The sequence below is a fragment of the Clinocottus analis genome, unplaced genomic scaffold (genome assembly GCF_023055335.1).
Source record: "Clinocottus analis isolate CAN_PGR_092001 unplaced genomic scaffold, fCliAna1.0.p SCAF_41, whole genome shotgun sequence".
Lineage (NCBI taxonomy): Eukaryota > Metazoa > Chordata > Actinopteri > Perciformes > Cottidae > Clinocottus > Clinocottus analis.
In genome coordinates this window covers 650,634-678,402 of record NW_027176165.1, presented here as the reverse complement: position 1 = coordinate 678,402, position 27,769 = coordinate 650,634, and the positions used below count along the sequence as shown (strand labels likewise).

Below are 27,769 nucleotides of genomic sequence, written 5' to 3'. Positions count from 1 at the left end.
CTATGTTTAGAACATCTTCACCATCACACACACCTTAACAACAGGACCTGGAGCGTTTCATGAGTTGGTATCAGTTTATAAGTACACACTATTTAGCATTAGTAAACCATGAATAAACACTGAATGCATCATTCATAAAGCATTATTCCAGCATAAACAGCCACAGCTAACACAATCAATAATCTGTCATCATATTATCTGACTGCTATCTCAGTCACTGTATGCAATGCACTGACTGGAGGTTTCATGTATGCTCCATACGGGTTGTGTAAGAGCAACCGTATGTTTTAGTCCCACTTTGCAACCTGAGAAAAACACAAACAACAAGTAAGCTGCGTGCCATCTGGAGGGTGAAGGATGTTGAGTCCTAAGTTTGGTGACAGCAGCTGATTCTTTTGCATCTCTTTCCAAAAATGTGTGAACAGGCTTTTAATGTCCTTTGGGCTCTTGGCCGGCGTCTCTGGTCGTCAGTATCACTGGTGCTCAGTAGACGGTACCACTTATCACCAGCTGTACAGCCCTGTTGTGCCGGCCAAGCGCATCCCATAACCGCTTTACTTCCCAGCATCCTGCTCTCATTGCTCATCTGTAAGATGGTAAATGCTGTGAATGCCTCACAGTAAATACTGTACTTATTGAGCACTTTTCTAGTCTTCTGACAAAGTGTCTCAACACTAATTGTCTTCATTCATCCATTCATTCCCAGAGCCCAGGGATGTCAGGGGCGACTGCACGCTGCCCATCACAATGATCCAACATCCACACTGAGCCGTCCTTCAGGACTCTGTGCACCGCTGAGTCACAGTCGCCTCGCTAAGTAACAGAAGTTGTCTCTGGAACAACCGCCTTCTTTAGTCGGTGAAAATACTCCACGACACGGAGTAAAAGTCCTGCATGCAGTGAGAGTAGAAGTACTGATTGTGATGTAAAAGACTCCTCAACGCCCTGAATGAACCGCGGCTGAGCAGATCACGACAACAACCTTCTGCTTTGTCACCTCTAAAGGAAAGGAGCAGGCTGGGGATGGAAAGTCCTCTCACATACAAGATGCTGTTTGATGTCCTGTAACTGAGTGAACTCTCATTCTGACGTCTGCTCTTGATCTGAAGCCAGCTCCTCGTTCAGGACTGATCGCTTCTACCTGAACGATCCTGAAGAACATTGTTCTCATGGCTGGATGGAGGGATGGAGGGATGGATGGATGGAGGGACGGATGGATGGATGGATGGATGGATGGATGGATGGAGAGATGGATGGAAGGAGGGAGGGATGGATGGAGGGATGGATGGATGGATGGATGGATGGATGGATGGATGGATGGAGAGATGGATGGATGGATGGATGGATGGATGGATGGATGGATGGATGGAGAGATGGATGGATGGATGGATGGATGGATGGATGGATGGATGGATGGATGGAGAGATGGATGGATGGTGGATGGAGGGATGGGTGGATGGATGGATGGATGGATGGATGGATGGATGGATGGATGGATGGATGGATGGATGGATGGATGGAGAGATGGATGGATGGTGGATGGAGGGATGGGTGGATGGATGGATGGGTGGATGGATGGATGGATGGATGGGGAAGGCTCATGATAAGTGACATCACGAGGGTTTCTGTGATTGTGTGTTTTATGCTGAAGGGAGACGCTGAGTGTTGGAGAGCAGACTTGAAACACATTTTGTTAAGTGTTACGTTACATCTGTGACTCTGATAAATGTCCTGATTAATAATTTTACAGGCGGTGTAGCATAACAATGATGCTGTGATGCTTCATCATCATCATTCATTTAATAAATACAAATGTGTTCACTTCCTATTTGACCTGAAGAAGATCATCTGATGGAAACTGTGCTCATGTCTACACTCCCCGTGTTAGTCCTGTAACATTTGCTCCTATAAACTCCACAAGACGTCTACAACCTGACAAAGGAGCAGTGGCGGGCCGTCAGGGCCTGCTCGGCCTCGAAACACAATTAGAAGTTATAGACATTTTATAACGTCATTGTTTTTCACAAACACACTACATGTATGATAACATGTTTCCCTATTAGCTTGTTTTTTCATAGCACACATGCTTGAACAGCTGATCGACTCAGACTGATTGGCAGGTCACGGCCCGCCCCTGGATGGATGTCACACTGTGCAGTAGACTTACCGTAGCAGGGAGGGTGTGGTCCGCAGCATGCAGCACTGAGGCCGCCTGGTCGCAGTGGCCCTGTGCATGCAGCACTGAGGCCGCCTGGTCGCAGTGGCCCTGTGCATGCAGCGCTGAGGCCGCATGGTCGCAGTGGCCCTGTGCATGCAGCGCTGATGCCGCGTGGTCGCACTGGCCCTGTGCATGCAGCGCTGAGGCCGCCTGGTCGCAGTGGCCCTGTGCATGCAGCGCTGAGGCCGCGTGGTTGCAGTGGCCCTGTGCATGCAGCGCTGAGGCCGCCTGGTCGCAGTGGCCCTGTGCATGCAGCGCTGAGGCCGCGTGGTCGCAGTGGCCCTGTGCATGCAGCACTGAGGCCGCCTGGTCGCAGTGGCCCTGTGCATGCAGCGCTGAGGCCGCGTGGTCGCAGTGGCCCTGTGCATGCAGCGCTGAGGCCGCGTGGTCGCAGTGGCCCTGTGCATGCAGCACTGAGGCAGCGTGGTCGCAGTGGCTCTGTGCATGCAGCACTGAGGCCGCCTGGTCGCAGTGGCCCTGTGCATGCAGCACTGAGGCTGCGTGGTCGCAGTGGCCCTGTGCATGCGGTGCTCCCGGGCCTCGGTGCCAGCTCTGGTGGGCCTCCTCCCGCTCACGGTGCAGCACCAGCCTGTCGTACAGCTGGAGGTCCTGAGGAGCCACCAGACTCCTCACCTCAGACAACATGGACAGCTGCAGGGTTGGAGAGGAACAGCCGAGATGAGAGCATGCATGACACAAAGAGCAGTTATAACGTTAAACATGTTTAACTCTTTCAAGTCGTTCCCATCCTACACATTGTGCCTCAGGGTTCATTAACACACGTAATGTAACTTGCAAAGAGTAAGGTCTTAACTGTAAGTAAATAACAGACATCAATGAAAGATATGTCAAAACACATCATTGTCATATGAATGATAACTAAATAATCAGTTACTGATATGACAGGGATAAGTAGGTTTTACAGAAGAACAGGACACCAAATAACTGCTTCACTCAGAGATAACAGGTCATAGCATGGCTGCATCTATCACAGTAATCTTTCTTCTCTGTCGTACATCTCATTGGGGGAGAAAGTGTCACACTCAGAGTGCTTCACAGCTGGCTCCCTCTGTAGACATTTACATTGGGTGCATATGAGGAGAAAGTATTTTGAGTGAACTGCACTGTCTCATCTTCTCCAGTGAATCAGGACATTGATGTTGCCGTGAGGCTCGTCAGATCATATGTAGGAAACACTGCGTGTGTTTTAGTCACATATCCAACAACCAAAATATAACCTTGTGGTTCATGACTCAACCGGTTCTCCACGTCCTCTGCAGGGATGTCGGACGTGAAAGTAGGTGCGTTTTCAAAAGAGAGGTCATTTTTACAAAGAATATGGAAATCTATCTGGTCCTCTGGAGAAAGAGCGGCCGGCCTCCATGAGCCCACTCGCCGTACTGATGGTTGCTGGCGAGGCTTCAAGGGGTCATGTGAGGATGTTGAAGCTCTGGTATCATTTATTTGATACGGAGCTCTTTAAGGCGGTTTGAGTCGTGCTAACAGTGCTAGCATTGCAAACTACAGCAAGTGCAGACAGAGAAAACCAGGTTTACCTGAAGGGTGACGAAGGGTAAGTGCTTTACTTCTGCAATTAGTCAGGATGGCGTGATCAGCTGGAGCCAGGTCAGCTGATAATCCCTGATTAATCCCACAGTGGGGACATGTATTCTCTGCATTATGACCCATCCTCAGTGTTAAAGGAGCAGTGGGCTGCTCTAGTGAGGCTGTCAGAGTGGTACCAACACTTGGATGAACATCAGCCTTGTTGCTCTTATGATCCATTAGTAGCTCAGGAGCTCCAGACTTTAACCTGTTAGGGTTAGGCTCCACCCCACAAGCTGCTGTACCTTAGCATGTGTGTTGAAGAGCTCAAAAAGAGCCATGGCCAGCGGCTCCACCTGGATGTGTGCGTCCTGGTACTCCTGCAGGTAGTAGGCCATGGTCTGCCTCTCCGGCTCCGTCAGCAGCATGAAGGCCTGCTGCTCCAGAGACACCTGAGCACCTGGCGGGCCGACACCTCTGTGTGCTGCTGGCTGGAGGAAGAGATGGAGGGAAAGATGAGAAGACAAGAGGAGGAGAGAGAAACAAGTGAGGTCCACATACCGATCAGAAGACGTATCTCGTTCTTCAAGCCCAGCAGCACTGAGCTGCTTAAAGGCGTGTTACGCTTCCATGTTGACGACTCCAAAGTCAAACAACAGACTGGAAAAGGCCATTAGAGAGAAAGCTTTACTCTTGACACGTACGGAGTTGAAGGTTGGGATGCTTGGAGGGACAGAACAACAATAATCTAAAGAGATGAAGGCAATCCAGGGATGAAGAGAGGAAAACCAGATCCCTCTGTAGCTCAGAGGGATCGCTCTCCAAACACTGTGCTGAGCATCAGAGGAGAGACTGAGGAGGAAATGTGATGAAGCAAAGTCCATCAAGATGATTCCTCGAAACAGCAAAGAGAAAGTCCATAGATGCTTTTTGACGAGGCCGTTGTGTCACCACATGCATGGATAATCTGAGGGAAATCTAAAATCTGTGGTTTAAATATTTCAAGTCTGTCTTCATCTTCTTTGAAGTAATGTGTCCTTATGAGCTTTTAGTGAGCAAATAGTGTTATTAGACAAGTGTTAAACTGATATTACGTTCAAAACCTGAGACCTGAGAGAGACAATGAAGGCGTGCTCTGCATTCCTACCCGTCACCTGCCTTCATGCCTGTTCCTTATCTTTTGTGACAAACAGTGCAGAGTGGTAATATGAGTCAGAGGCAGTAGTGGCTTTCTTACCTTCCCCAGTACAGCTTTGGCTGAGGTTGGTCTGCAACAAAGAAGAAAACAATGCGTAGTGGCAAAATACTTTCTTCCTATAAACAAGTTGAATGAAGAGAAACACATGAAAGCAACAGCATGTACATGAATACATGAATACCTTTTGAGCTCTAGGGTATTCAGAACATTAAAGCACAACATTAACATCGTTCTGCAGGCCAGCCTGGAGCAGGAAGCAATGTGAGCGACATGAAGAGTGGAGCAGAGAGTCACCGTGTGAAGGCAAAAATGATCCTCCCTAAATGTTGAAGCAGGAAGCTCCATCAGGGCTGTGAGACGAAGATGTGTGAGGAGGAGAGGGGACCCTCCTCACACGGCTGTAGTGTCCACAGATTTTAAATTCATTCAAATTATTTATTAGAGATTGTTTTTCATAAACACGTTACGTGTCTTATTTTTCCCTGTTATCTTGTCTTGTGGTTCCTCAGCCCAGCAGCTCGGCCTGACAGCTGTTACAGAGCTCATCCAATCAGATTTCACCTGTTTCTCTATGCCAGAGTAGTGCGTTAATGAGCATGCTAACGGCCAGCTAGCTAGCATTAATCTCTGCTACCATTTATTGTGAAGGGAAAATGAGGAACGCTCTAATGCAAAAAACAACAATCAGTTCAGTGACACTGATAATTCATTACACTCAGTTTCGACTGAGGATTTGAAGCTCAGTGTGTTCACACATGGAACAACTGTTCCTAATCCTTAAAAACACTCCCTGGTCTGGAAACAGCACAAACACAGGAGCACAGATCAGTGTCACAACAGTGTTGCTGCTGCATGCCACAGTCGCTGGTGGCTCATGGTCTCCATCAGTACTCACCGCGAGCTGCAGGCGCTGCCGTTGACACAACGTTGGACTCCTACAGGGACAGCGGGGTCGCTGCCGGGACTCGGCTTAGCCGTAGCATTGCTCTCAGCTATGGGCCGACCGCAGATCCATTTGGTCTCATCCATCAGTGTGCGAGCGTGAGGCAGACGACCAACATCCCTCACCTTCACCAGCAGCTGCCGTCCCGTCTTGAGGATTTGAACTGCCTCGTCGTGGGAGATGGTGAGGAAGCTCTGACTGTTGACTTCCATGATCTGGTCCCCCACCTGCACACAGTTTACTGGAAGGTTACCCAGAGCTCATCTCATCTCAGGGCTCAGACGATGGCCAATAGGTTGTGTCATCATGAGATTATAAGTAGGGCTGGGCAAAGTTAAAACATTTTTTACTGATTTATCTCATGATTTTTCTGTGATTAATCTCATTATGCACCAAATTCAATAATGAAGTAAAAACTAGTGTATTGCAGCTTTTATTTTAAAGTAATGTTATCAGAACAATATAACATCACTCTGGAGCAACAACAAGTTAACATCCATACATTTATAGTTTATACATCTGTTTTATGAACACGTACTGTTCAGTAGTAAGGGTCTCTGTGAGGGACAAACCACTCCTTCTTTGGTCCATGTTCAGTAGTAAGGGTCCCTGTGAGGGACAAACCACTCCTTCTTTGGTCCATGTTCAGTAGTAAGGGTCCCTGTGAGGGACAAACCACTCCTTCTTTGGTCCATGTTCAGTAGTAAGGGTCCCTGTGAGGGACAAACCACTCCTTCTTTGGTCCATGTTCAGTAGTAAGGGTCCCTGTGAGGGACAAACCACTCCTTCTTTGGTCCATGTTCAGTAGTAAGGGTCCCTGTGAGGGACAAACCACTCCTTCTTTGGTCCATGTTCAGTAGTAAGGGTCCCTGTGAGGGACAAACCACTCCTTCTTTGGTCCATGTTCAGTAGTAAGGGTCCCTGTGAGGGACAAACCACTCCTTCTTTGGTCCATGTTCAGTAGTAAGGGTCCCTGTGAGGGACAAACCACTCCTTCTTTGGTCCATGTTCAGTAGTAAGGGTCCCTGTGAGGGACAAACCACTCCTTCTTTGGTCCATGTTCAGTAGTAAGGGTCCCTGTGAGGGACAAACCACTCCTTCTTTGGTCCATGTTCAGTAGTAAGGGTCCCTGTGAGGGACAAACCACTCCTTCTTTGGTCCATGTTCAGTAGTAAGGGTCCCTGTGAGGGACAAACCACTCCTTCTTTGGTCCATGTTCAGTAGTAAGGGTCCCTGTGAGGGACAAACCACTCCTTCTTTGGTCCATGTTCAGTAGTAAGGGTCCCTGTGAGGGACAAACCACTCCTTCTTTGGTCCATGTTCAGTAGTAAGGGTCCCTGTGAGGGACAAACCACTCCTTCTTTGGTCCATGTTCAGTAGTAAGGGTCCCTGTGAGGGACAAACCACTCCTTCTTTGGTCCATGTTCAGTAGTAAGGGTCCCTGTGAGGGACAAACCACTCCTTCTTTGGTCCATGTTCAGTAGTAAGGGTCCCTGTGAGGGACAAACCACTCCTTCTTTGGTCCATGTTCAGTAGTAAGGGTCCCTGTGAGGGACAAACCACTCCTTCTTTGGTCCATGTTCAGTAGTAAGGGTCCCTGTGAGGGACAAACCACTCCTTCTTTGGTCCATGTTCAGTCTGTTTCTTACCTTAAAGATGTTAAAGACCAGCAGTTGATTCACTTTCTACAAAAGCAATAAGTGCTTTTCATGTCTTCAGGTCAGTTTTTCTTCCTCAAGCGTACTGTAACTTCAAACAAAGGGTTTGATTTCATAAACACCCTGAACCCTGACGTCTGAGGAGCAACCTGACGCCTGAGGAGCAACCTGACGCCTGAGGAGCAACCTGACGCCTGAGGAGCAACCTGACGTCTGAGGAGCAACCTGACGCCTGAGGAGCAACCTGACACCTGATGAGCAACCTGACGTCTGATGAGCAACCTGACGCCTGAGGAGCAACCTGACGTCTGAGGAGCAACATGACGTCTGAGGAGCAACATGACGTCTGAGGAGCAACCTGACGTCTGAGGAGCAACCTGACGTCTGAGGAGCAACTTGACGTCTGATGAGCAACCTGACGTCTGATGAGCAACCTGACGTCACAGTGATCTATGGTTTAGGTCATGTGATCGAGATTTAGAGCAGATTTATGCTTTGAGCTGTTCCTGTTCATGAAATAAAATATCTCACAGCAAAGCTGACTTCAGGAATATATCACGACTTCAAACTGTGTACGCGTGTAGACTTCTGCTTCACAGCAAACTATGAATGACAAGTAATTTACTTGACAAGTCGTTCTGTACTGAGGAACACCAGAAACATACGGTGAGTTATACTGTATGTATAATGCTAGTGCATCTGTTTCAACACATTGCTTAAACCAGGAACCTTTTAATAGTCTGGGGAGGCGTCAGGTGGCAAACTGCAGGTTGGACAACGTCAACGCTCAAAGGTTTTGCACTCACTTTACACACTAAAAGTGACTGAACCTTTCCTTAAAGAATCAAAAACAACCTACTTTCACACCTCCACAAACCTGGAGAATCAGTGCATGGAGTCTAAAAGATGATCTGTTTCAGAGATGGTTGGTATGGACAGTAAACTGAAGAAGAGCAGCATCAGAACGATGTTTAAATAGATACGTAATCCTTGAAGATGTCCACAGAATCAAAGTTAGTCCAACTTCCATCATAGCAGCTCCTCTGGGCCTGACCTGATATCACTCATGAGCACTGTAGCATCACACCTGTGTCTTTGAATGGCCACTGCCTTACATTCACCGTGCGGTCAGCCACCCTCCATCTTACTGCCACACATGGGGGAAGGTTGCCTTCAGGACAAAAAGGCAACTTCCCCGTGAGGAGAGGACGCGTGAATGAAAGCTTCCACAGCCACGGCTCTGACACCAGCACAGGGAGAGGCTTGTGAGCCAACTTGTTAACTTTAAATCTTAATGTTAGGTTATTGACAAGTATGAAGTCGATTATTTAGATGCTTATCAATAAAGCCAGCTCTGGATTGTTGGTCAGAATCAAGTTGGAACTAAGTTCTCTGTCATTGACTGAAGCTCAAACTGCTCCTGTATGCTGCCCTGGATTATAGACACACACACACACACACACACACACACACACACACACACACACACACACACACACACACACACACACACACACAAACACAGCAAAAAGTGAGATCCAGTATTTATTTTGAGATGTGCCTTTTAGCTTCTCTCCATTGTTCCTACTTTCACTATTTGTTTATTTATTTCATAGCGTGTCAAAAGCACATTTCTTGATCTTCTTTCTATCCGTGTAAGGCTTTTTTCCAGGTGTCCCAATGGGTTTGGTAAGAAATGAAACCATGAATGTGATGTTTTAAGTAGGACACGGTGTGATGTCATCATGAAAGCCATATTGAGCTTTCATCGTGTTGTTCAGAGTAGAAAACACTGACTGCTGCTCTTCTCCCCTCAGGCGGGCTGAAAGAAATCAGAAAGTGAGAGTGGCCTGCTCGTTGAGGCAGAACGCTGACCTGAAAACACGCAGCAGAGACGCAGCGCGGCTCATAAAGCATGTTGGGACTCGCCGTGCTGAGGACTGGCAGAATGAAGCTGCTGGGCAGGTAGCAGATGTTAGAATGATAATAACTGCATAATTAGTCTAATGTTACCAAGACTCAGAGTAAGGGCCAGCGCACAGCGTGTTATTTTTCAGGTTCTTACATTGTTAGATAGTGTTTTAAATGTGTGTTCACAATTCATTTCCATGTATTAGTAGATCATCTGTCACACTGACAGATTAATCAATAGTAAATCAATAGTAAAGAAGACTAAGACTCTTTGCAACAGATCTCAGTTCATCCAAAAGCAAACGGGTACTTCAGGTTTTGTGGATGCTGGTCAGCAGCATGGGTAAGGTTTAAGAGTGGTCCTGAACAGGTGGGAAACATTTAGTTTGGGTATTTTCTTCTGAGCAATAAGAACAAACATCTTGCTCTTAGAGAGAACATCCTTCAGGGTTTGCAGCTCTCCCACCTCGCCTGCTGGGAAGAGACACTCAAGTTGAGAAAAAGATCCATTAAATGTATTTTTATCCTCGGCAGTTGTCCTCAAACACACCACGTTTAGTCTGTAGATTCAGCACTTCATGTCTGGAGTGTTTATTTTTGTTCTCCGTCTGTGGGGAATTAATAGTTGAACTTCATGAATTTGCTTCTGACAACACTGTGAACCTGATTCTACTCCTGACAGCATCCAGAAGGCGACGGCTGGATTCATGGGAGGCAGAAAGAGACAAAGCCTGAAAGCTCAGTGGAGACAAGTGAGATCCACAATCACCTCACGTGGCCGTACAACATCGACTCCACCGTGCAAAGAGGTCCCCGCTACGTGCAACCTGCCTCAGCTGCTGCGGATCCAGGTCCATACTGCAGGTACCGGGTCTGCTTTTCCACACAGACAACAAGGGACAGTACAGTCAGCCACTACAGACAGTACAGACGACACACACCCGGGGTTTTCTCACTGCATTACATTATAGTTTTAGGTTTACCTTGTCGTTCAGCTTTGCTCTTTTTGTTTTGACCCGTTTATTGATATCGTCTCGTCAATCTTTCTTGCAACAGGGCAAGAACCACTCAAAACTCAAGTCTAGTTCCTCGTGTGTTTACCTCCATAAAAACAGAGTCAGGCTCTGGCAACATCTTTGTTGATGTAGGAACATGCAGGTGGAGACAACAATGGCTCAAGGGAAAGCTAGAATACTTTATCTTCATAGGTAACCTCAGGTAAACCATATGAAAGATGAAGGACTCATTAGATTGGACATGGTGAACAGGTTTTGTGGCGTAACAGCGAGGCTATGTAACACGTTGAGTTTCGGTACCTTCAGCGCACCAGCGTCGGCAGCAGATCCAGGGTCCACTCCAGTGATGTAGATCCCCAGTCCATACTCAGCACCACCTCTGATCATTAGGCCCAGAGAGCGACCACCCTCCATATTGAGGTTTGCCTGCAGGGAAGATGTGACATTAGGACCCTCAGTGTTCTCTGTGGAGCCAACTATCAGTGTAGAGTTAGTGCAGCAACATGGAACAAGCCCCACAGGGCTCACGTTTGGGTGGTTTAGTGTAAACTCGAGTCAAGATGCCGTGGGTTTTGTCAGTCACAATCAATGCAATGTGCTGTCTCTACTTCTGTGCTTTGCACTGAAGGTATCACAAGCTGTTGCTGAGTTTAATAGTAGTGTGCATGTCGAAACAGCAACAGCTTTTAAGTGCATGTTTGAAGTTGTGTGAATGGTTGTTCTGCTATGTGTTAGATCAGCCTGCAACAAGTTCACAGCAGCAGCAAAAGAGGGAACTTCTTCAACGATACGGGGACGGTCAGCTGGCTGAACCTGAAGAACAGATATTACAGAATCCTTTTTAATAATGTTTCAAAAGAATCCAGTACAAACACTGTTTTGTAATTTTCCTCATTCTCGCTGTATTAATGTGTAATTGTGTCCGTTTCTGCTGATGTTGCAGGTAACTGGTGGTGTAACACTGTTGTTCTGTGATCTTGAGGGTTGGACACACATGTGAACCGAGGACTCATTACACAGTTCAAAGTAAATCACCGTGGGAAGTTTTACTCTAGATCGTTATGAGCAGTAAAATATGAGCGTGACGCGTTGGGAAAGATTTGATGGGGTAACTAAATAAATATTACAACACAACTTGGACGGCGAGTCACCTCCTTCGTATCGGCGGCAACGACAACTTTAATTGAAAGGATAAAAAGTTTGAGGGAAATGAAGACGCTGTAGACATCTTAACGCCGATGGGCCAACTCGACAGGTCGCGTCAAATACGTTTTATTGCGGAGATCACAACATCACCGTGGCTCACTCCTATCGCCTCGACCGGCCCGTTGACCCGCAAACAAAAACTCTCCAGATACACACGATTCACGTGGATGACGTATTTTCATTTCAAAACGGTGAATTTTGCCAAAAAACTACAGGTTTGCAGGTATGTTTCCTTATGAAATCTTGTTTAACAGGGTTGCCGGCTTGACGCAGCGACTCTCCATTCATGCTTCCCCGTTGAGCTGGATCTGTTTTGAGAGACGCAACCAACAGAAGCTGAACTCACAGAGATCGGCTTTTCTTTATTTTTCTCATAAACAGCGTGGTCACGGTGTGGCCTCCATTTTACATGCTCCTTGATCGTACATAAAGCTGTTTTAATTCAACTGTACTTCGTCAAAAACTGTCCCAAAAGTAACATGTTTGAGTCACGGCTTGAAGACTTCTGCATGCTACAGCCAGGAGGTCCATATTGCCGTCTGTCCGGAGCTACCGTCGGCGATGCAGGAGAGTCTGGAGACAGACTTGTGCCGCTCTGGCTGACGGCCATCAGATACCTGCCCTACGTCCCTGGCCATAAGTCTGACTTTCTACCAGGAAGTAGCCTTACGCAGTCCAAGAGGCTCTGCCCCAGATTCACTGGCCCATCCCCATCGTTTCCGTTATTGACATCGTCGCGGCCAACGGCGATTTGAAGATCCACGCTGTTTTTCATGTTTCTCTTTCTACACTCCAGGCCCTTGAGGAGAGGACCTCCTGTTCGTTCCACAGAGGTCAGAGGTGAGGCTCGTATGTCCTGTGATCGAGCCCGTCAGTCTGCCGGCTGTTTAGAGCCACCTTCCGGCTCGGACCACGCGTCGGACTTTAACCGGCCACTGGTCGGTGTCTGCAGACTAAGTGTTCATTACCGGCCACCTTCCGGGGTGGAGTGCAGGTGCGCGCTCCCGTTTTGATCGACAGTTTGCCGTCGTTCCCATCAGCTGCCTCTCGGAGCGCAGGTACATGCCTCTATTGACATTTCCACCTGTCTGTTTTCTGTTTGCACTTCTGTTTGTTATTATCATCCCTGCAATAAACCACTGGTCAAGGAAAAGAACTTTGCTGTCCTGTCGCTGCATTCGGGTTCGTTCACATCACAATATCAGCAGAAGGTAACGTAGTGATTGAAGTGTTGACGGTGCATACAAACAAACCCCTCAAAGTCTCCAAAGTGTACAGTAATTTACAAAAACAAAACGGAAGACACATTAAACTGTCTGATATTTTGACCCAAGATTCCTAGTTTCAGAGTGGATTTAGAAAAGGGAACAGTAGCACGTCGACAGGAGGTGAGGAAGGTGAAGAAGAAGAAGAAGAAGTGAATAAGAAGGTGCTGGTAGCAGTAACTTCTTATGTGGAAACGAGTAAAATGTTTAAATGGGTTAAACTGTTTTTGTTGGGTCGCTCTATAGAAGTGTGATGAGTCCATTATTTTCAATAAGGATGATGTATATGAAATGTACACAATGTATTCAGATCTTTAATGCAGATGACTGTGGAAAAGAGGTAGGAATGTGGAATATGTTGTGAAACAGACGCAGGAAACAATCAAGAGTCTAATAGCGAGCATTGGAACGGGATTTACATTTTCACTGGAAAAACAAACACCCTTTTTTACAAGGAAATAGGAACAGATTTCAAAATATATTTATGCAGTAAGGAGCTGAACATGTAGGAATGTGAAGCAAAGGAAGACATGTTTAAACATAATCTAGTGGACCAAAGAGAAGAGCGTTATGACAAGACTAAGGAATGGCCATAGTTATTAGAAAACATTAGAAAACTCTGTTATTAGAAAACATGATGAAGTGTGAATTCTGTGCAGGAGAAGAAACTGTGGACCAAGTTTTATTCTGTCAGTGAGAAGTTTTAAAAATGGTCGAAGAGAAATGGAAAATATGATGATGAGGTACTAAAGAAAAGCTTTCGTGAAACATTTGTGAACTTTTCAGAAAGTTTAAGACTGATGAAAAGAATCTGAGAATTCATTTAACTTGTGTGCTTGTTTGGTTCCCGTAGTCCTCTCTCCAGACTAGTGGGTGGCAGTAATGCAACCGAGAGCTGTTTGCCGAGGCAGGGCAGTTTCAAATGAAGCAGAACACCAAGTAAACAAACCCCAAGGCCATGACACATTCACACATATTACTTTTGTAGTTTATTAAAAAAAGTTAATCTTTCATCTAAAATAGTTTTCAGAGCTCAAAGCATTCAAAGTGTAAGCCACTGCTCCACTCAGGCGATGCCGACAAAGATATGCGTCATTAAAACTCCCCAAAAGGAATGAAAAGCAATAATGAAAACACAAATATAAGGAAAGGGTTGAAGGGCATGAAATATGACCGCTTATGGGACCCGACCAGACTTCCCTGGTTCTGGGCTCAATGAAATGAACCAGTTCTTTGAAGGGTTCGATGAATTGGATAAGAGCTTTGTCTCTTCTGCTGCACAGAGCAGCCCTGATGAGCGGCGCCCTCTACCCTCACACATGTCGAGGTTAGACAGCAGTGAATTACAACAGGAGGCCCTGATGGTGTCCATCCAGGCGGCGGCGCCAGGGGGCGGCGCCAGGGGGGCGGCGCCAGGGGGGCGGCGCCAGGGGGGCGGCGCCAGGGGGGGTCAGAGGAACTGTGAAATACGCGTGAGATACTGGTGATGATTTCTTATGTGTCAAACCTCGTAGATTGATCATTAAAAGGAAATTTGTTAAAAATGTTTGGGCTTATTGTTTTAAATCTGCAAAAGTTTGAACTTTGAGTGTTTAAATAAGAGAAATGTGAGAAAATGTTAATGCCTGTCTGAGAAAAGGGTATAAAAGTGTGTGTTTAGGGGTTTTACGGCCTTAAAACATGCATAATAAATTGTAAAAAATAAAGCTGATTACTTCGCCGATTTCGTTTATCGCAGTTTGTTTTTGGAACTTGTCCCCCGCTGTACTTTAAACAGTTAATATATTGTTCAATTTGTAAGAAAAAAAGCGCTTTGGCAATTAAAAAATGCCTTTCTTTAATGTCGTTGATCCTCATTTTGTGCTTCTTTGTTTTTAAAGTATCTGTTCAGGCCCCGTTATCGTAAAGGAAAGCGAGACCCGTCCCTGAACGTTACCGGAGCGCTGCCCCTCTGCAACACGCTACGCATAACAAACAGTTAATTACTCATGAATGTAATCAACTGTTTAAGCACTCAAAGCACTCGGTTAAGGTGAGGGAACGACATCTGTCTGGGTTACATATTCAAAAAACATGCTCTACTACCAACTGATGATTATTTACATCAATAAACGTATCAGCCAATATTGAAAGATACAAACATGTTGCCGCCACTTTGTATCACACAACAAATTGTTGAGTCCAGTCAAAAGATCGGCGGTTCGATCCTTCCAGTCCATGTGCACTAAAACACAAAGTGTTCCACATTGGTGTGAATGTTGATTAGTTTATTGCTGGTGGGCAGGTGGCACCTTCACCTGCAGCCTCTGCCATCAGGGTGTGGATGTGTGTGAATGGGTGAATGATGACTGAGTGAAGCGCTTTGAAAAACCAGAGGGAGCTATACGAAGCCAGTCCATTTCTTTAACCATGAATCACAGCTGTCTTCTAGACAGGACCTGTCTTTCCTTGAAGCCTTACCGTCCTCTCCTCCACGCCATGCGCTTGCTTCTGCTCGGCCTCCTGGCTGTCGGGTGGCGGCGAGACGCTCCGGCCCTCAGGGTCCACCCAACTGTACACGTGGTTGGTGATGTAGCCTCCAGGGACCCGACCCATGGAGCACACTGACATGCCCAGCTGCTTGCATCCTTTCAGCACCTGCAGCACCAGAGGGTGACGTGTGGAAGTGTTAGCAGAGCAGCCTCACAGCAGATATGTGCCCTCAGTCTGAGGCCCCAAAGGAAAACTATTGATGAACATGTCATTAGGTTACATAGTCACCCTACATGTCTCCCCTAGCCGAGTCTGAATGTTAATAATCCTGATTGCAGCTTCCTGGTGGCTCCTCCCATCAGGGAGTGATGACGTCATGGAGAGTTAAAGCGCTCTGAGTGGTCAGAAGACGAGAAAAGATCTATACAAGTACCGGTCCATTTACTCAAGCACTCTTGTGTTTGAGGTTAATCTCATAAAGTTTTTGTCAACAGAAGTGTGAACATGACTTGGTTCTCGTACCAAGCTTAGGAAGGTGGGCCGGGAGTGTGATGACCTTAAGGGGTTTGGAGAATTATTCTATTATCTGTCCATGAATGCTTTACTATACACATCATCATTATTATTACTTTTCTGTCTGATATTTTACTGATGGTCTCCGTTTAGTGTTTCAATGAGACAGAGACCATCGCCTCTCAAAAGACTCTGCCCGGCAGTCGCCCACAGTTTGACTAGCCTCAACAAGCCAGCACCCAAAGATGGCCGACCCTCGTTCTGCTCTCCACCACCACCTCAGAAGAAAAGCTACACTCCAAGACCCTCACAACCACAAGCAGGTGTGCGTTATGACAACTGTGGACATTTTTGAAAACGGAGGGGCAGAAATATTCGTTTCCCTAAATACCCGGCTGCGTATAAATGAGGCCTTACGCTCAGCTGTGATGCCACCCAGCTGCCTCTTTACAGGCAGTGATTAAAAGGGTTCATTGGACGTATGCTCTGCAGCTGTGCAGATGGGATTGGTGATGTAATCAACTACTTTGTCACATTACAATAAAACACTCTCAAGTCAACCCTGAGTTGTGTTTCATAAACTGTTGTTGATGTTTTTTATCAGATTATATTCTGCATATAAACCATAACAAAATAAAGGCATATGAGACACACATATGACACATCGTTAGTGGGAAAACTATTTAATTCAGCAGGTTTGAAACCATTCACGGCAGGAAGGGGGCGTGGCTATGTTCCTGTAGCTAGCAGCACATAGCATCACTAGCTAGCGTAAACTGACCCGGTCACGTTCCTGTAGTTAGCAGCACATAGCCTCACTAGCTAACCTAAACGGACCCGTTCATGTTCCTGTAGTTAGCAGCACATAGCCTCACTAGCTAACCTAAACGGACCCGGTCATGTTCCTGTCGTTAGCAGCACGTAGCCTCACTAGCTAACCTAAACTGACCCGGTCATGTTCCTGTAGTTAGCAGCACATAGCCTCACTAGCTAACCTAAACTGACTCGGTCATGTTCCTGTAGTTAGCAGCACGTAGCCTCACTAGCTAACCTAAACGGACCCGTTCATGTTCCTGTAGTTAGCAGCACATAGCCTCACTAGCTAACCTAAACTGACCCGGTCATGTTCCTGTAGTTAGCAGCACGTAGCCTCACTAGCTAACCTAAACGGACCCGGTCATGTTCCTGTAGTTAGCAGCACGTAGCCTCACTAGCTAACCTAAACGGACCCGGTCATGCTCCTGTACATTAAACAGCCTGGAGTTTAACATGGCGTAATGAGACAACTGCTTCTGGAACAAGTAGGAATTATATTAAGTAACTTGCGCATGTTGGAAAATGAGTGACGATCTTTTATGAAAACCAGTCTGGTCTTCAGAAATAAAGGTGTAATATTATGAAGTCGGCGTGACAGTACCTTTGCAATGATTTTAGAGTCTACATTAAGTGGGACCGGTCGGTAGGATCCAGTCAGACGGGTCTTTGTCCTTTAGTAAAAGTGTGACAGTTGCTTGAGAGAGTCCACTCTGCTGCTCTGATTTCTTACAGTTGCACTGTCAGATCTCGTTCCGTGATTTTATCAGATTCAAGACATGGGAAGTCGAGGCGGTCTAACAATGTTGTCATCGGTCCTTTACTTGAGGTACACAAATGTATACAATTTTGTGTAGTACGCCTGAAAACTTTATTTTTTGTAGGTTAGTTTTGTTTTTGGTTGACAGTAGATTAAATTGGTTCTCTTTTTTATTTTTTACCAACAACCAAAAAAGTAACATACTTTTACATTGTAGCGTAATGCAACATATATGGTAGGCAATTATTGCGCTACCTACTGGCATGGAAGAGTATTTCATTAATATGTTAGCCACTACATTGCAGACTCAGACGTCAACAATGGAAAATGATTTGCAGCAACTAAATAATATTTTTAGGGACAAATTAAATGAAACATTTTCCCACAGCACACCTGATAATCTCTCACGGCACAGTGGTTGAAAATCACTGTTCTAGAGGATGAGCGGGCGAGGGTCCATTATACAATTTAGATCTCCTCCAAAGCAGCAGTTGTGTTACAGAACCACAAGCAGACGAGAGGTGGCTTTAAAAACAAGGTTAACTTTGGCAAACACTTCCGGATATCAAAGGACGGAGTTGACATGGACTAAATACACAGGGCAACGAGACACAGGTGCACACAATGAGGGCGGGGCTTGCAGTCACAGCAAAGAAAAGCTGCACCGCCTGGCCTTACGAGAGCATGTAAGTCCATTTTACATGTTCACAACACAATCCAACCATACATTTGAACATACACCATAAATATGACTATGTCCCAGCATCAAGTATGTACCCAATTACAGCCCTGGTCAAATTAAAAGTATCGGGCTTCTCAACAGATTCCAATAAAAACGTCCGACTCAAGCTTCACTAACAAAGGACAGAAAAGGCTCTATGACAAAGAAAGCCTCCGCAGGCAGGTCCATTGACTTTATTCAGCTTGTACCACAACAGGGAACGAGGGGTGGAGGCAGAAGTAGATGCTTTCTATTCTGGGACAACATTTCTGCAGGCTGAGAGCCATTCAGAGCTGGAGAGAGGCAAAGATCAGCGCTGCAGCTGGCAGAAAACAGAGACACTTAAGTGCAATTTGGGCTGCATATGCATTCCCATGGTGAGTGAGCCTGGATGGAGGGGGTGGAGGAGAAGCTCTCAGCGGTCTTGTGTTGGGCAGCGTGAGTGGGTGTCTGAAGAGAGGGAGGACATTGTTGCTGTGTTAGAGGCAGTGGATAGGTTTATTTCCAGCTGGAGGCAAAGTGATCCCTGGGACAAGAGGGCAGAGCAGAGTTCAGTGGCGGTGATACTGGCCTGAACCCCTCTTCTGCCTCTGAGCATTGTCACTGCACCTTTATTCTCTGCCCTGACTGGAAGTGAACATATTGCCTCACAGTAACCTGGAGAGAAAAACAAGTGTACACCATCCTCTTCTGACCAATTCTGCATTTTACATGATATCAGACATATCAGTCTGAAGACAATATCCAGAGGAGCTAAGAGTGTAAAGGTACACGTAGTGACACCCTGTGACCCCAATAGCTGTTTATTTCTACCGCTCACACAAAAACACACGGTTGGGTTACGTTCACATGAAGCAATACGATGATATCTGATGATGTCTTTAGTATTAAGCTCAGCAGATGCTCAGTGTCCCACCTGGAGGCAGAACAATCCCCATCAGAGATGAGCCTCATGAGGGTGGTGCAGCTGTTGGTGTAGAGATTATCTATCTGAGCCATATCTATCAATATGATGGATGGGCATCTAAGTCACACTCTTTATCTTTTATATTTTAGCCAAACAACATTTGTACTCAACAACTGACTAAGTTTTTTAATTGACCTGAAGGAAGTATGATAATAGATACTCAAATAATAAATGCATCTCTCATACATGAGCTGCATGAGATGCAGCTCATGTATCTCATGTATCTCATGTATCTCATGTATCTAATGTATCTCATGCAGCTCATGCAGCTCATGCAGCTCATGTATCTCATGTATCTCATGTATCTCATGCAGCTCATGTATCTCATGTATCTCATGTATCTCATGTTTCTCATGTATCTCATGTTTCTCATGTAGCTCATGTATCTCATGTTTCTCATGTATCTCATGCAGCTCATGTATCTCATGTATCTCATGTATCTCATGTATCTCATGTATCTCATGTAGCTCATGCTTCTCATGTATCTCATGTATCTCATGCAGCTCATGTATCGCATGCTTCTCATGTATCTCATGTATCTCATGTATCTCATGCAGCTCATGTATCTCATGTATCTCATGCAGCTCATGTATCTCATGCAGCTCATGTATCTCATGTATCTCATGCAGCTCATGCAGCTCATGCAGCTCATGTATCTCATGTATCTCATGTATCTCATGCAGCTCATGCAGCTCATGTATCTCATGTATCTCATGCAGCTCATGGGGCTCATGTATCTCATGTATCTCATGCAGCTCATGTATCTCATGCAGCTCATGTATCTCATGCAGCTCATGCAGCTCATGTATCTCATGCAGCTCATGCAGCTCATGTATCTCATGTATCTCATGCAGCTCATGTATCTCATGTATCTCATGCAGCTCATGTATCTCATGCAGCTCATGCAGCTCATGGGGCTCATGTGGATGATGGTCATTCTGTCACCACAGCGTCTCCCTATAGTCAGTGGCGATACAGCAGCATGCACAGAGCAGCGGTGTAGACGCCAGGTGAAGTGAAGATGACTGCAACCACAAGGACAGAGCCATTACTTTATCAACCAGCACGACCGCGTGAACACAAGAGAAACTACGATCAGCTGACCAACAGCTGCCAGGAAGACTGAACTGGAGATTTAGAGTGAAGCGTTTGACACGGCGCTTTGCTGTTATGAACCTCACTGTTTCTACTCAGCATGCGTCCTGTGAGGCGGTGGAGACAGTCCTTCACTGTTTCCATCAACATAGAAGCACTTGAATACTTGAATTGTGTTTCCGGGGCTTTTATTTTGAAGGAGGAAAACGGAAGAAGAGGTGCGTAGAAATGTTGGTGGTGAAAAAGGGAAGACGTGAATAAGGACGTTGCCGGCTTGGCTGAGGAACGATCGTGTTATTATTTTATTAATACCACTCAGTATAGGTGCTAAAAAGAACCCTCTGTTACTCCAGTAAAAGAATAACACGCAAGTTAAATCATTAATATTTTTATATTCATTTTAACTTTTCAAAATTGAAATTCAAAACGTTTTATTTATTTATAAATGACCTCCGCGGCCCACCAGTGCACACACCTTGGGAGTCGCTGCCTTAAAGTGTGAACAACACGGTTTCATTGAGGAACAAAGCTGCTGGTCAGTGAGACGACTTTCACCAAGGCGACTTTCACCAACACGACTTTCACCAAGACGACTTTCACCAAGGCGACTTTCACCAACACGACTTTCACCAAGACGACTTTCACCAAGGCGACTTTCACCAAGACGACTTTCACCAAGACGACTTTCACCAAGACGACTTTCACCAAGACGACTTTCACCAAGGCGACTTTCACCAAGACGACTTTCACCAAGGCGACTTCCACCAAGACGACTTTCACCAAGGCGACTTCCACCAAGGCGACTTTCACCAAGGCGACTTCCACCAAGGCGACTTTCACCAAGACGACTTTCACCAAGACGACTTTCACCAAGACGACTTTCACCAAGGCGACTTTCACCAAGGCGACTTTCACCAAGGCGACTTTCACCAAGGCGACTTTCACCAACACGACTTTCACCAAGACGACTTTCACCAAGGCGACTTTCACCAAGGCGACTTTCACCAAGGCGACTTTCACCAAGGCGACTTTCACCAAGACGACTTTCACCAAGGCGACTTTCACCAAGACGACTTTCACCAAGACGACTTTCACCAAGGCGACTTTCACCAACGCGACTTTCACCAAGACGACTTTCACCTAGACGACTTTCACCTAGACGACTTTCACCAAGACAACTTTCACCAAGGCGACTTCCACCAAGGCGACTTCCACCAAGGCGACTTTCACCAAGGCGACTTCCACCAAGGCGACTTCCACCAAGGCGACTTCCACCAAGGCGACTTTCACCAAGGCGACTTCCACCAGGGCGACTTCCACCAAGACGACTTTCACCAAGACGACTTTCACCAAGGCGACTTTCACCAAGGCGACTTTCACCAAGACGACTTTCACCAAGGCGACTTCCACCAAGGCGACTTTCACCAAGGCGACTTTCACCAAGAAGACTTTCACCAAGGCGACTTTCACCAAGGCGACTTCCACCAAGACGACTTTCACCAACACGACTTTCACCAAGACGACTTTCACCAAGGCGACTTTCACCAAGACGACTTTCACCAAGGCGACTTTCACCAAGACGACTTTCACCAAGAAGACTTTCACCAAGGCGACTTTCACCAAGGCGACTTCCACCAAGACGACTTTCACCAAGGCGACTTCCACCAAGGCGACTTTCACCAAGGCGACTTCCACCAAGGCGACTTTCACCAAGACGACTTTCACCAAGACGACTTTCACCAAGACGACTTTCACCAAGACGACTTTCACCAAGGCGACTTTCACCAAGGCGACTTTCACCAAGGCGACTTTCACCAACACGACTTTCACCAAGACGACTTTCACCAAGGCGACTTTCACCAAGACGACTTTCACCAAGGCGACTTTCACCAAGGCGACTTTCACCAAGGCGACTTTCACCAAGACGACTTTCACCAAGGCGACTTTCACCAAGACGACTTTCACCAAGACGACTTTCACCAAGGCGACTTTCACCAACGCGACTTTCACCAAGACGACTTTCACCTAGACGACTTTCACCTAGACGACTTTCACCAAGACAACTTTCACCAAGGCGACTTCCACCAAGGCGACTTCCACCAAGGCGACTTTCACCAAGGCGACTTCCACCAAGGCGACTTTCACCAAGGCGACTTCCACCAAGGCGACTTTCACCAAGGCGACTTTCACCAGGGCGACTTCCACCAGGGCGACTTCCACCAAGACGACTTTCACCAAGACGACTTTCACCAAGGCGACTTTCACCTAGACGACTTTCACCAAGGCGACTTTCACCAGACAATATGTTCACTGCTTTGACCTGATGGTGAAGTCACCTGTTGAATTGTTCTTTTATTGTCATGACAACAAGGTTTTGTTCTTCCGTGCAGTTTTAAATAAAAGGTTCTCTCTCTCTCTCTCTCTCTCTCTCTCTCTCTCTCTCTCTCTCTCTCTCTCTCTCTCTCTCTCTCTCTCTCTCTCTCTCTCTCTCTCTCGTGCGCTCTCTCTCGTGCGCTCTCTCTCTGTCTCTCTCTCGTGCGCTCTCTCTCTGTCTCTCTCACTCTCTCACTCTCTCTCTCTCTCTCACTCTCTCACTCTCTCACTCTCTCACTCTCTCTCTCTCTCTCTCTCTCTCTCTCTCTCTCTCTCTCTCTCTCTCTCTCTCTCTCTCTCTCACTCTCTCTCTCTCTCTCTCTCCTCCTCTGCGTGTGACTCATGCAGTGTCGTGTGCAGAGCAGCAGAACATGTGACAGAGGAGCATCATGTCTGTATGGCAACATGTTGATGTTCACATGTAGAGGCAAACACACTGATGGCATTCTGTGTGTGTGTGTGTGTGTGTGTGTGTGTGTGTGTGTGTCCTCTTCCAGCTGTTTGCCTTCACTTGTTCATCAGTTAGTTACTGCACCTCAGTTCCTCTCTCCATCTCTCTCGTTATCTATTTCCATCTCTCTCTCTCTCTCTCTCTCTCTCTCTCTCTCTCTCTCTCTCTCTCTCTCTCTCTCTCTCTCTCTCTCTCTCTCTCTCTCTCTCTCTCTCTCTCTCTCTCTCTCTCTCTCTCTCTCTCTCTCTCTCTCTCTCGTGATGAGTATTAGCTGAAAGTAAATTATAATGTTATCATTAAGTGCTCAAATGTAATCTTGTGAAATGTACTTTTGGTGAGAGAAATGTATGAATAAAGTTTGAGGGCGATGTTTAAAATGTATGAATAAAGTTTGAGGGCGATGTTTAAAATGTATGAATAAAGTTTGAGGGCGATGTTTAAAATGTATGAATAAAGTTTGAGGGCGATGTTTAAAATGTATGAATAAAGTTTGAGGGCGATGTTTCAGCAGCGATATGCAGTAAAACAGAAGATCTGTTAGAATGTGAATATTAAGGACGACTCAACTAAACCACTTCAGACTTTAACAAAGGAAACAGTTTACATTGGCTCCTGCCTGAGCTGGTTCAAACAACGCACAAACACTCTCTCTCTCTCACACACTGGGGCGAGAGAGGACCGGTGGTTCGACCCCGGCTCTATAGCCCTGACAATGTGTCATGGGGCGAGACACAAGCCACAGCTCCTGAATGTTAGCTGGTCCTGATGTCAGAGCACACACACACACACACACACACACACACACACACACACACACACACACACACACACAGCTCTTCTGGTGGGATCCAGCTACAGGATGTGTGGTTGTTGTCTTTAAAAGCTGGACTCAGAACACAGAGCTGCAGGTAAGTATCCAAGTGAGCCGGCAGGGTTTAGTGGAGCGGACCATGCATGCTCATGTTGCAGCAGCAGGGCATGCAGCAGCAGGACATGCAGCAGCAGAGACATGCAGCAGCAGGACATGCAGCAGCACGACATGCAGCAGCAGGACATGCAGCAGCAGGACATGCAGCAGCATTGACATGCAGCAGCAGGACATGCAGCAGCAGGACATGCAGCAGCATTGACATGCAGCAGCAGGACATGCAGCAGCATTGACATGCAGCAGCAGGACATGCAGCAGCAACAGCAGAGACATGCAGCAGCAGTGACATGCTGCAGCAGGACATGCAGCAGCAGGACATGCAGCAGCATTGACATGCAGCAGCATTGACATGCAGCAGCAGTGACATGCAGCAGCAGGACATGCAGCAGCAGGACATGCAGCAGCAGGACATGCAGCAGCAGAGACATGCAGCAGCAGTGACATGCTGCAGCAGGACATGCAGCAGCAGGACATGCAGCAGCATTGACATACAGCAGCATTGACATGCAGCAGCAGTGACATGCAGCAGCAGGACATGCAGCAGCAGGACATGCAGCAGCAGGACATGCAGCAGGAGGACATGCAGCAGCAGTGACATGCAGCAGCAACAGCAGAGACATGCAGCAGCAGTGACATGCTGCAGCAGGACATGCAGCAGCATTGACATGCACCAGCAGGACATGCAGCAGCATTGACATGCAGCAGCATTGACATGCAGCAGCAGTGACATGCAGCAGCAGGACATGCAGCAGCAGGACATGCAGCAGCAGGGAGAGCTGCTCGTTGAGGCTGCTGTGGACTTGTGATTATGTAATGTTGTTTCTGCACACAAATAGAATAAAGCAGTCATCGTTTAAAAATAAAATCAAACCTTGGCCAAGGTCAGACCAACATTAAATATCATATTCAAACCAAGTATGTCTCAGTTACAAGTGATGAAACTCTTAAAAGCTACACATGAGACCCTCGTCATCCTCCTGAGGCCAAAGACGTGTTGGTGGACATAACTAGAGAAGCCCTCTGGTGGAAGGGACACACTAGTGTCTACAAACACACACACACACACCCACACACACACACACACACACACACACACACACACACACACACACACAAGGGACCCTTAACCCTTCACAGTGAAGGGTTAAGGGTCCTAACCCTTCACAGTGAAGGGTTAAGGGTCCTAACCCTAACGATGTTGGGGATGGAAGGAAGACCTGGAGGAGGCCAGTGAGTTCCTCTGTTTCTCACCATGACTCATAGTAACACAGTTTAAACACATAGAACATGACGGAGGTGGAGCTGCGGACGCTAAGTTCTAGTTTGATCAACGCTTGAGTATCTGAAGACGTGGTCAGGACCAGTTTTCAATGTTGCATGAAGGAATGAGGAGAAGAGCTGCGAGGCCTTCATGCTCATGAATACTGGACGGTCCAGCGGGCACTGAGGTGTGGACGAGCAGCCCGTTCTGCAACAGCCGTGTCTGACAGTCCCATCAGTCCTACAACACATCCTAATCCACGACTGAGGATGTAACTTATTTGTTCTTCTCTCTAACATCCCTCATGGGTAATGTTGTTCTGCTGTCGGCCGCCTGCATCAAAACCCATTCAGAAAGTATTAATATGTCCTGATTCATACAACAGTGATGCGTTAGAGCTGGTCCCCTGAGTGTGATCCAGTCATCAGTGAGACTGAATCATCTGCAGTGAAAACTCTCAGCACATATTCTGTGTCTCAGTCACCACGACAGAGTTAAGCTTCAGTTGAACCTCCTGTTCTCTGCTGGCCAGCGAGAAGGAAACGACTTGAGAGCGACCACCGAGACTAACACCTGAGACCTGGAGGAACCGAGACAAACACCTGAGACCTGGAGGAACCGAGACAAACACCTGAGACCTGGGGGAACCGAGACTAACACCTGAGACCTGGAGGAACCGAGACAAACACCTGAGACCTGGAGGAACCGAGACAAACACCTGAGACCTGGAGGAACCGAGACAAACACCTGAGACCTGGAGGAACCGAGACAAACACCTGAGACATGGAGGAACCGAGACAAACACCTGAGACCTGGAGGAACCGAGACAAACACCTGAGACCTGGAGGAACCGAGACAAACACCTGAGACCTGGAGGAACCGAGACAAACACCTGAGACCTGGAGGAACCGAGACAAACACCTGAGACCTGGAGGAACTCACCACATCACATGTGTTCAGAGTGAGGACACGTGTGATGACATTTGGGTGAATTGATTTCATGTCTGATCCTCTAACACGCTGATGCATGAGCCCTCCTGACACAGTGGAGCATGTGTACTTTAATATAGGAGGAACATCGAGACCCCAGAGTCAGTGACGTCACAACATGCTGCTGCAGTTTGCTCCTTTTAAAAAAGAGAACTCATCATTTGTTTCTGGACATCAGTTACAGAGCAACACAAGTAGAACAACGACATGAAACACACACACACACACACACACACACACACACACACACACACACACACACACACACACACACACACACACACACACACACACTTTGTAACTGAATCATTCTTTTGGACATGACGGCCACGTGCACGCGCAGCATCCTACCTTCACGGCTTCCGCGTGGGACACGTCATCAAACGTCACGTCGTTCACGGTCAGGATCTGGTCCCCGACCCGCAGGCCTTCCCTCTGGGCCAGCGAGCCCGGCTCCACCAGAGACACGTAGATGCCCACGCCGTGCTCCGCGCCGCCGCGGATGCTGAAGCCCAGACCCTCGCGCGACCTGCAGCGCGTCAGCGTGACTTTACGCACGTCTCCAGAGGGTCCGTGGAGGAGCTGCGGGGCCGTGGCGGGAGACCCCTGGCACGTGAGGGGCTGCTCGCGCAGGGAGCTGACATACTTCTGCAGAGTGGCGTCTCCCTCCGCGCGGCCGCCGCCGGGCCGCGTCTTCAGGTAGAGCCCCTCGGACGTGTACTGGTCGAACAGCAGCTGGTCGGCCCGCGGGATGACGAGGCGCAGCTGGGGCAGCAGCTGCCGCTTGCTGCTCGTGTTGAGGATCACCTTAAGGGTTTGGACCAGGTCGAAGACGTTGCGCTTGGCGTGGTACACGTTGAGGCAGTGGATGAACTGCTCCCGCTCCAGGTCGCCCAGCAGCAGGTTGAGCGCGTTGTGGAGCCGGCGCACGTTAGCCGAAAGCGCGCGGCCGCCCGAGCCGTCCGGGGTCCCGGATGAGGTGAGCGGGACGCGCTGAGGATCAGCGCTCATCCTGCAACATGACGCGAGCCCACAGCGTCACGAGCGCGGGACGCAGGAGCTCCAAGTGGACCCTTCCGCCTGACTCGCCGCAACGGGCAACTTCAACAGGTGACCGGCGATCTCCGCGCGCAACGGCGCTGACGAGCAACAGCCCGGGACAAGTCAGCCCGGGACAAGTCAGCCTGAAACAAGTCAGCCCGGGACAAGTCAGCCTGAAACAAGTCAGCCCGGGACAAGTCACCCCAAACAAGTCAGCCCGGGACAAGTCAGCGTGAAACAAGTCAGCGTGAAACAAGTCAGCCCAAACAAGTCAGCGTGAAACAAGTCAGCCCAAACAAGTCACCCTAAACAAGTCAGCGTGAAACAAGTCAGCCCAAACATTTCAGCCTGAAAGAAGTCAGTCCGGACCCCTCCGTCCTCCGCGTCCCGCTCTATCTGAATACATCCCAGTTGTTTCCGTCCT

The 27,769-nt window shown here is 47.5% G+C and overlaps 1 protein-coding gene across 1 annotated transcript in view; it reads right to left on the bottom strand.

Annotated features, from left to right (window-relative positions):
* Positions 1-27,383, bottom strand: part of whrnb (whirlin b) — a 37,920-nt gene extending 10,537 nt beyond the window's left edge. Inside the window, exons 1-8 of the mRNA XM_068598942.1 lie at positions 26,656-27,383; positions 15,421-15,597; positions 10,790-10,915; positions 5,857-6,131; positions 5,001-5,031; positions 4,069-4,254; positions 2,720-2,869; positions 2,168-2,212 (exon numbers count right to left, since the gene is read on the bottom strand). Coding sequence (XP_068455043.1) covers positions 2,168-2,212; positions 2,720-2,869; positions 4,069-4,254; positions 5,001-5,031; positions 5,857-6,131; positions 10,790-10,915; positions 15,421-15,597; positions 26,656-27,315 — 1,650 coding nt within the window. The 5' untranslated portion in view covers positions 27,316-27,383. The remainder of the gene's footprint in view (positions 1-2,167; positions 2,213-2,719; positions 2,870-4,068; positions 4,255-5,000; positions 5,032-5,856; positions 6,132-10,789; positions 10,916-15,420; positions 15,598-26,655) is intronic.
* Positions 27,384-27,769: the final 386 nt, after the last annotated feature.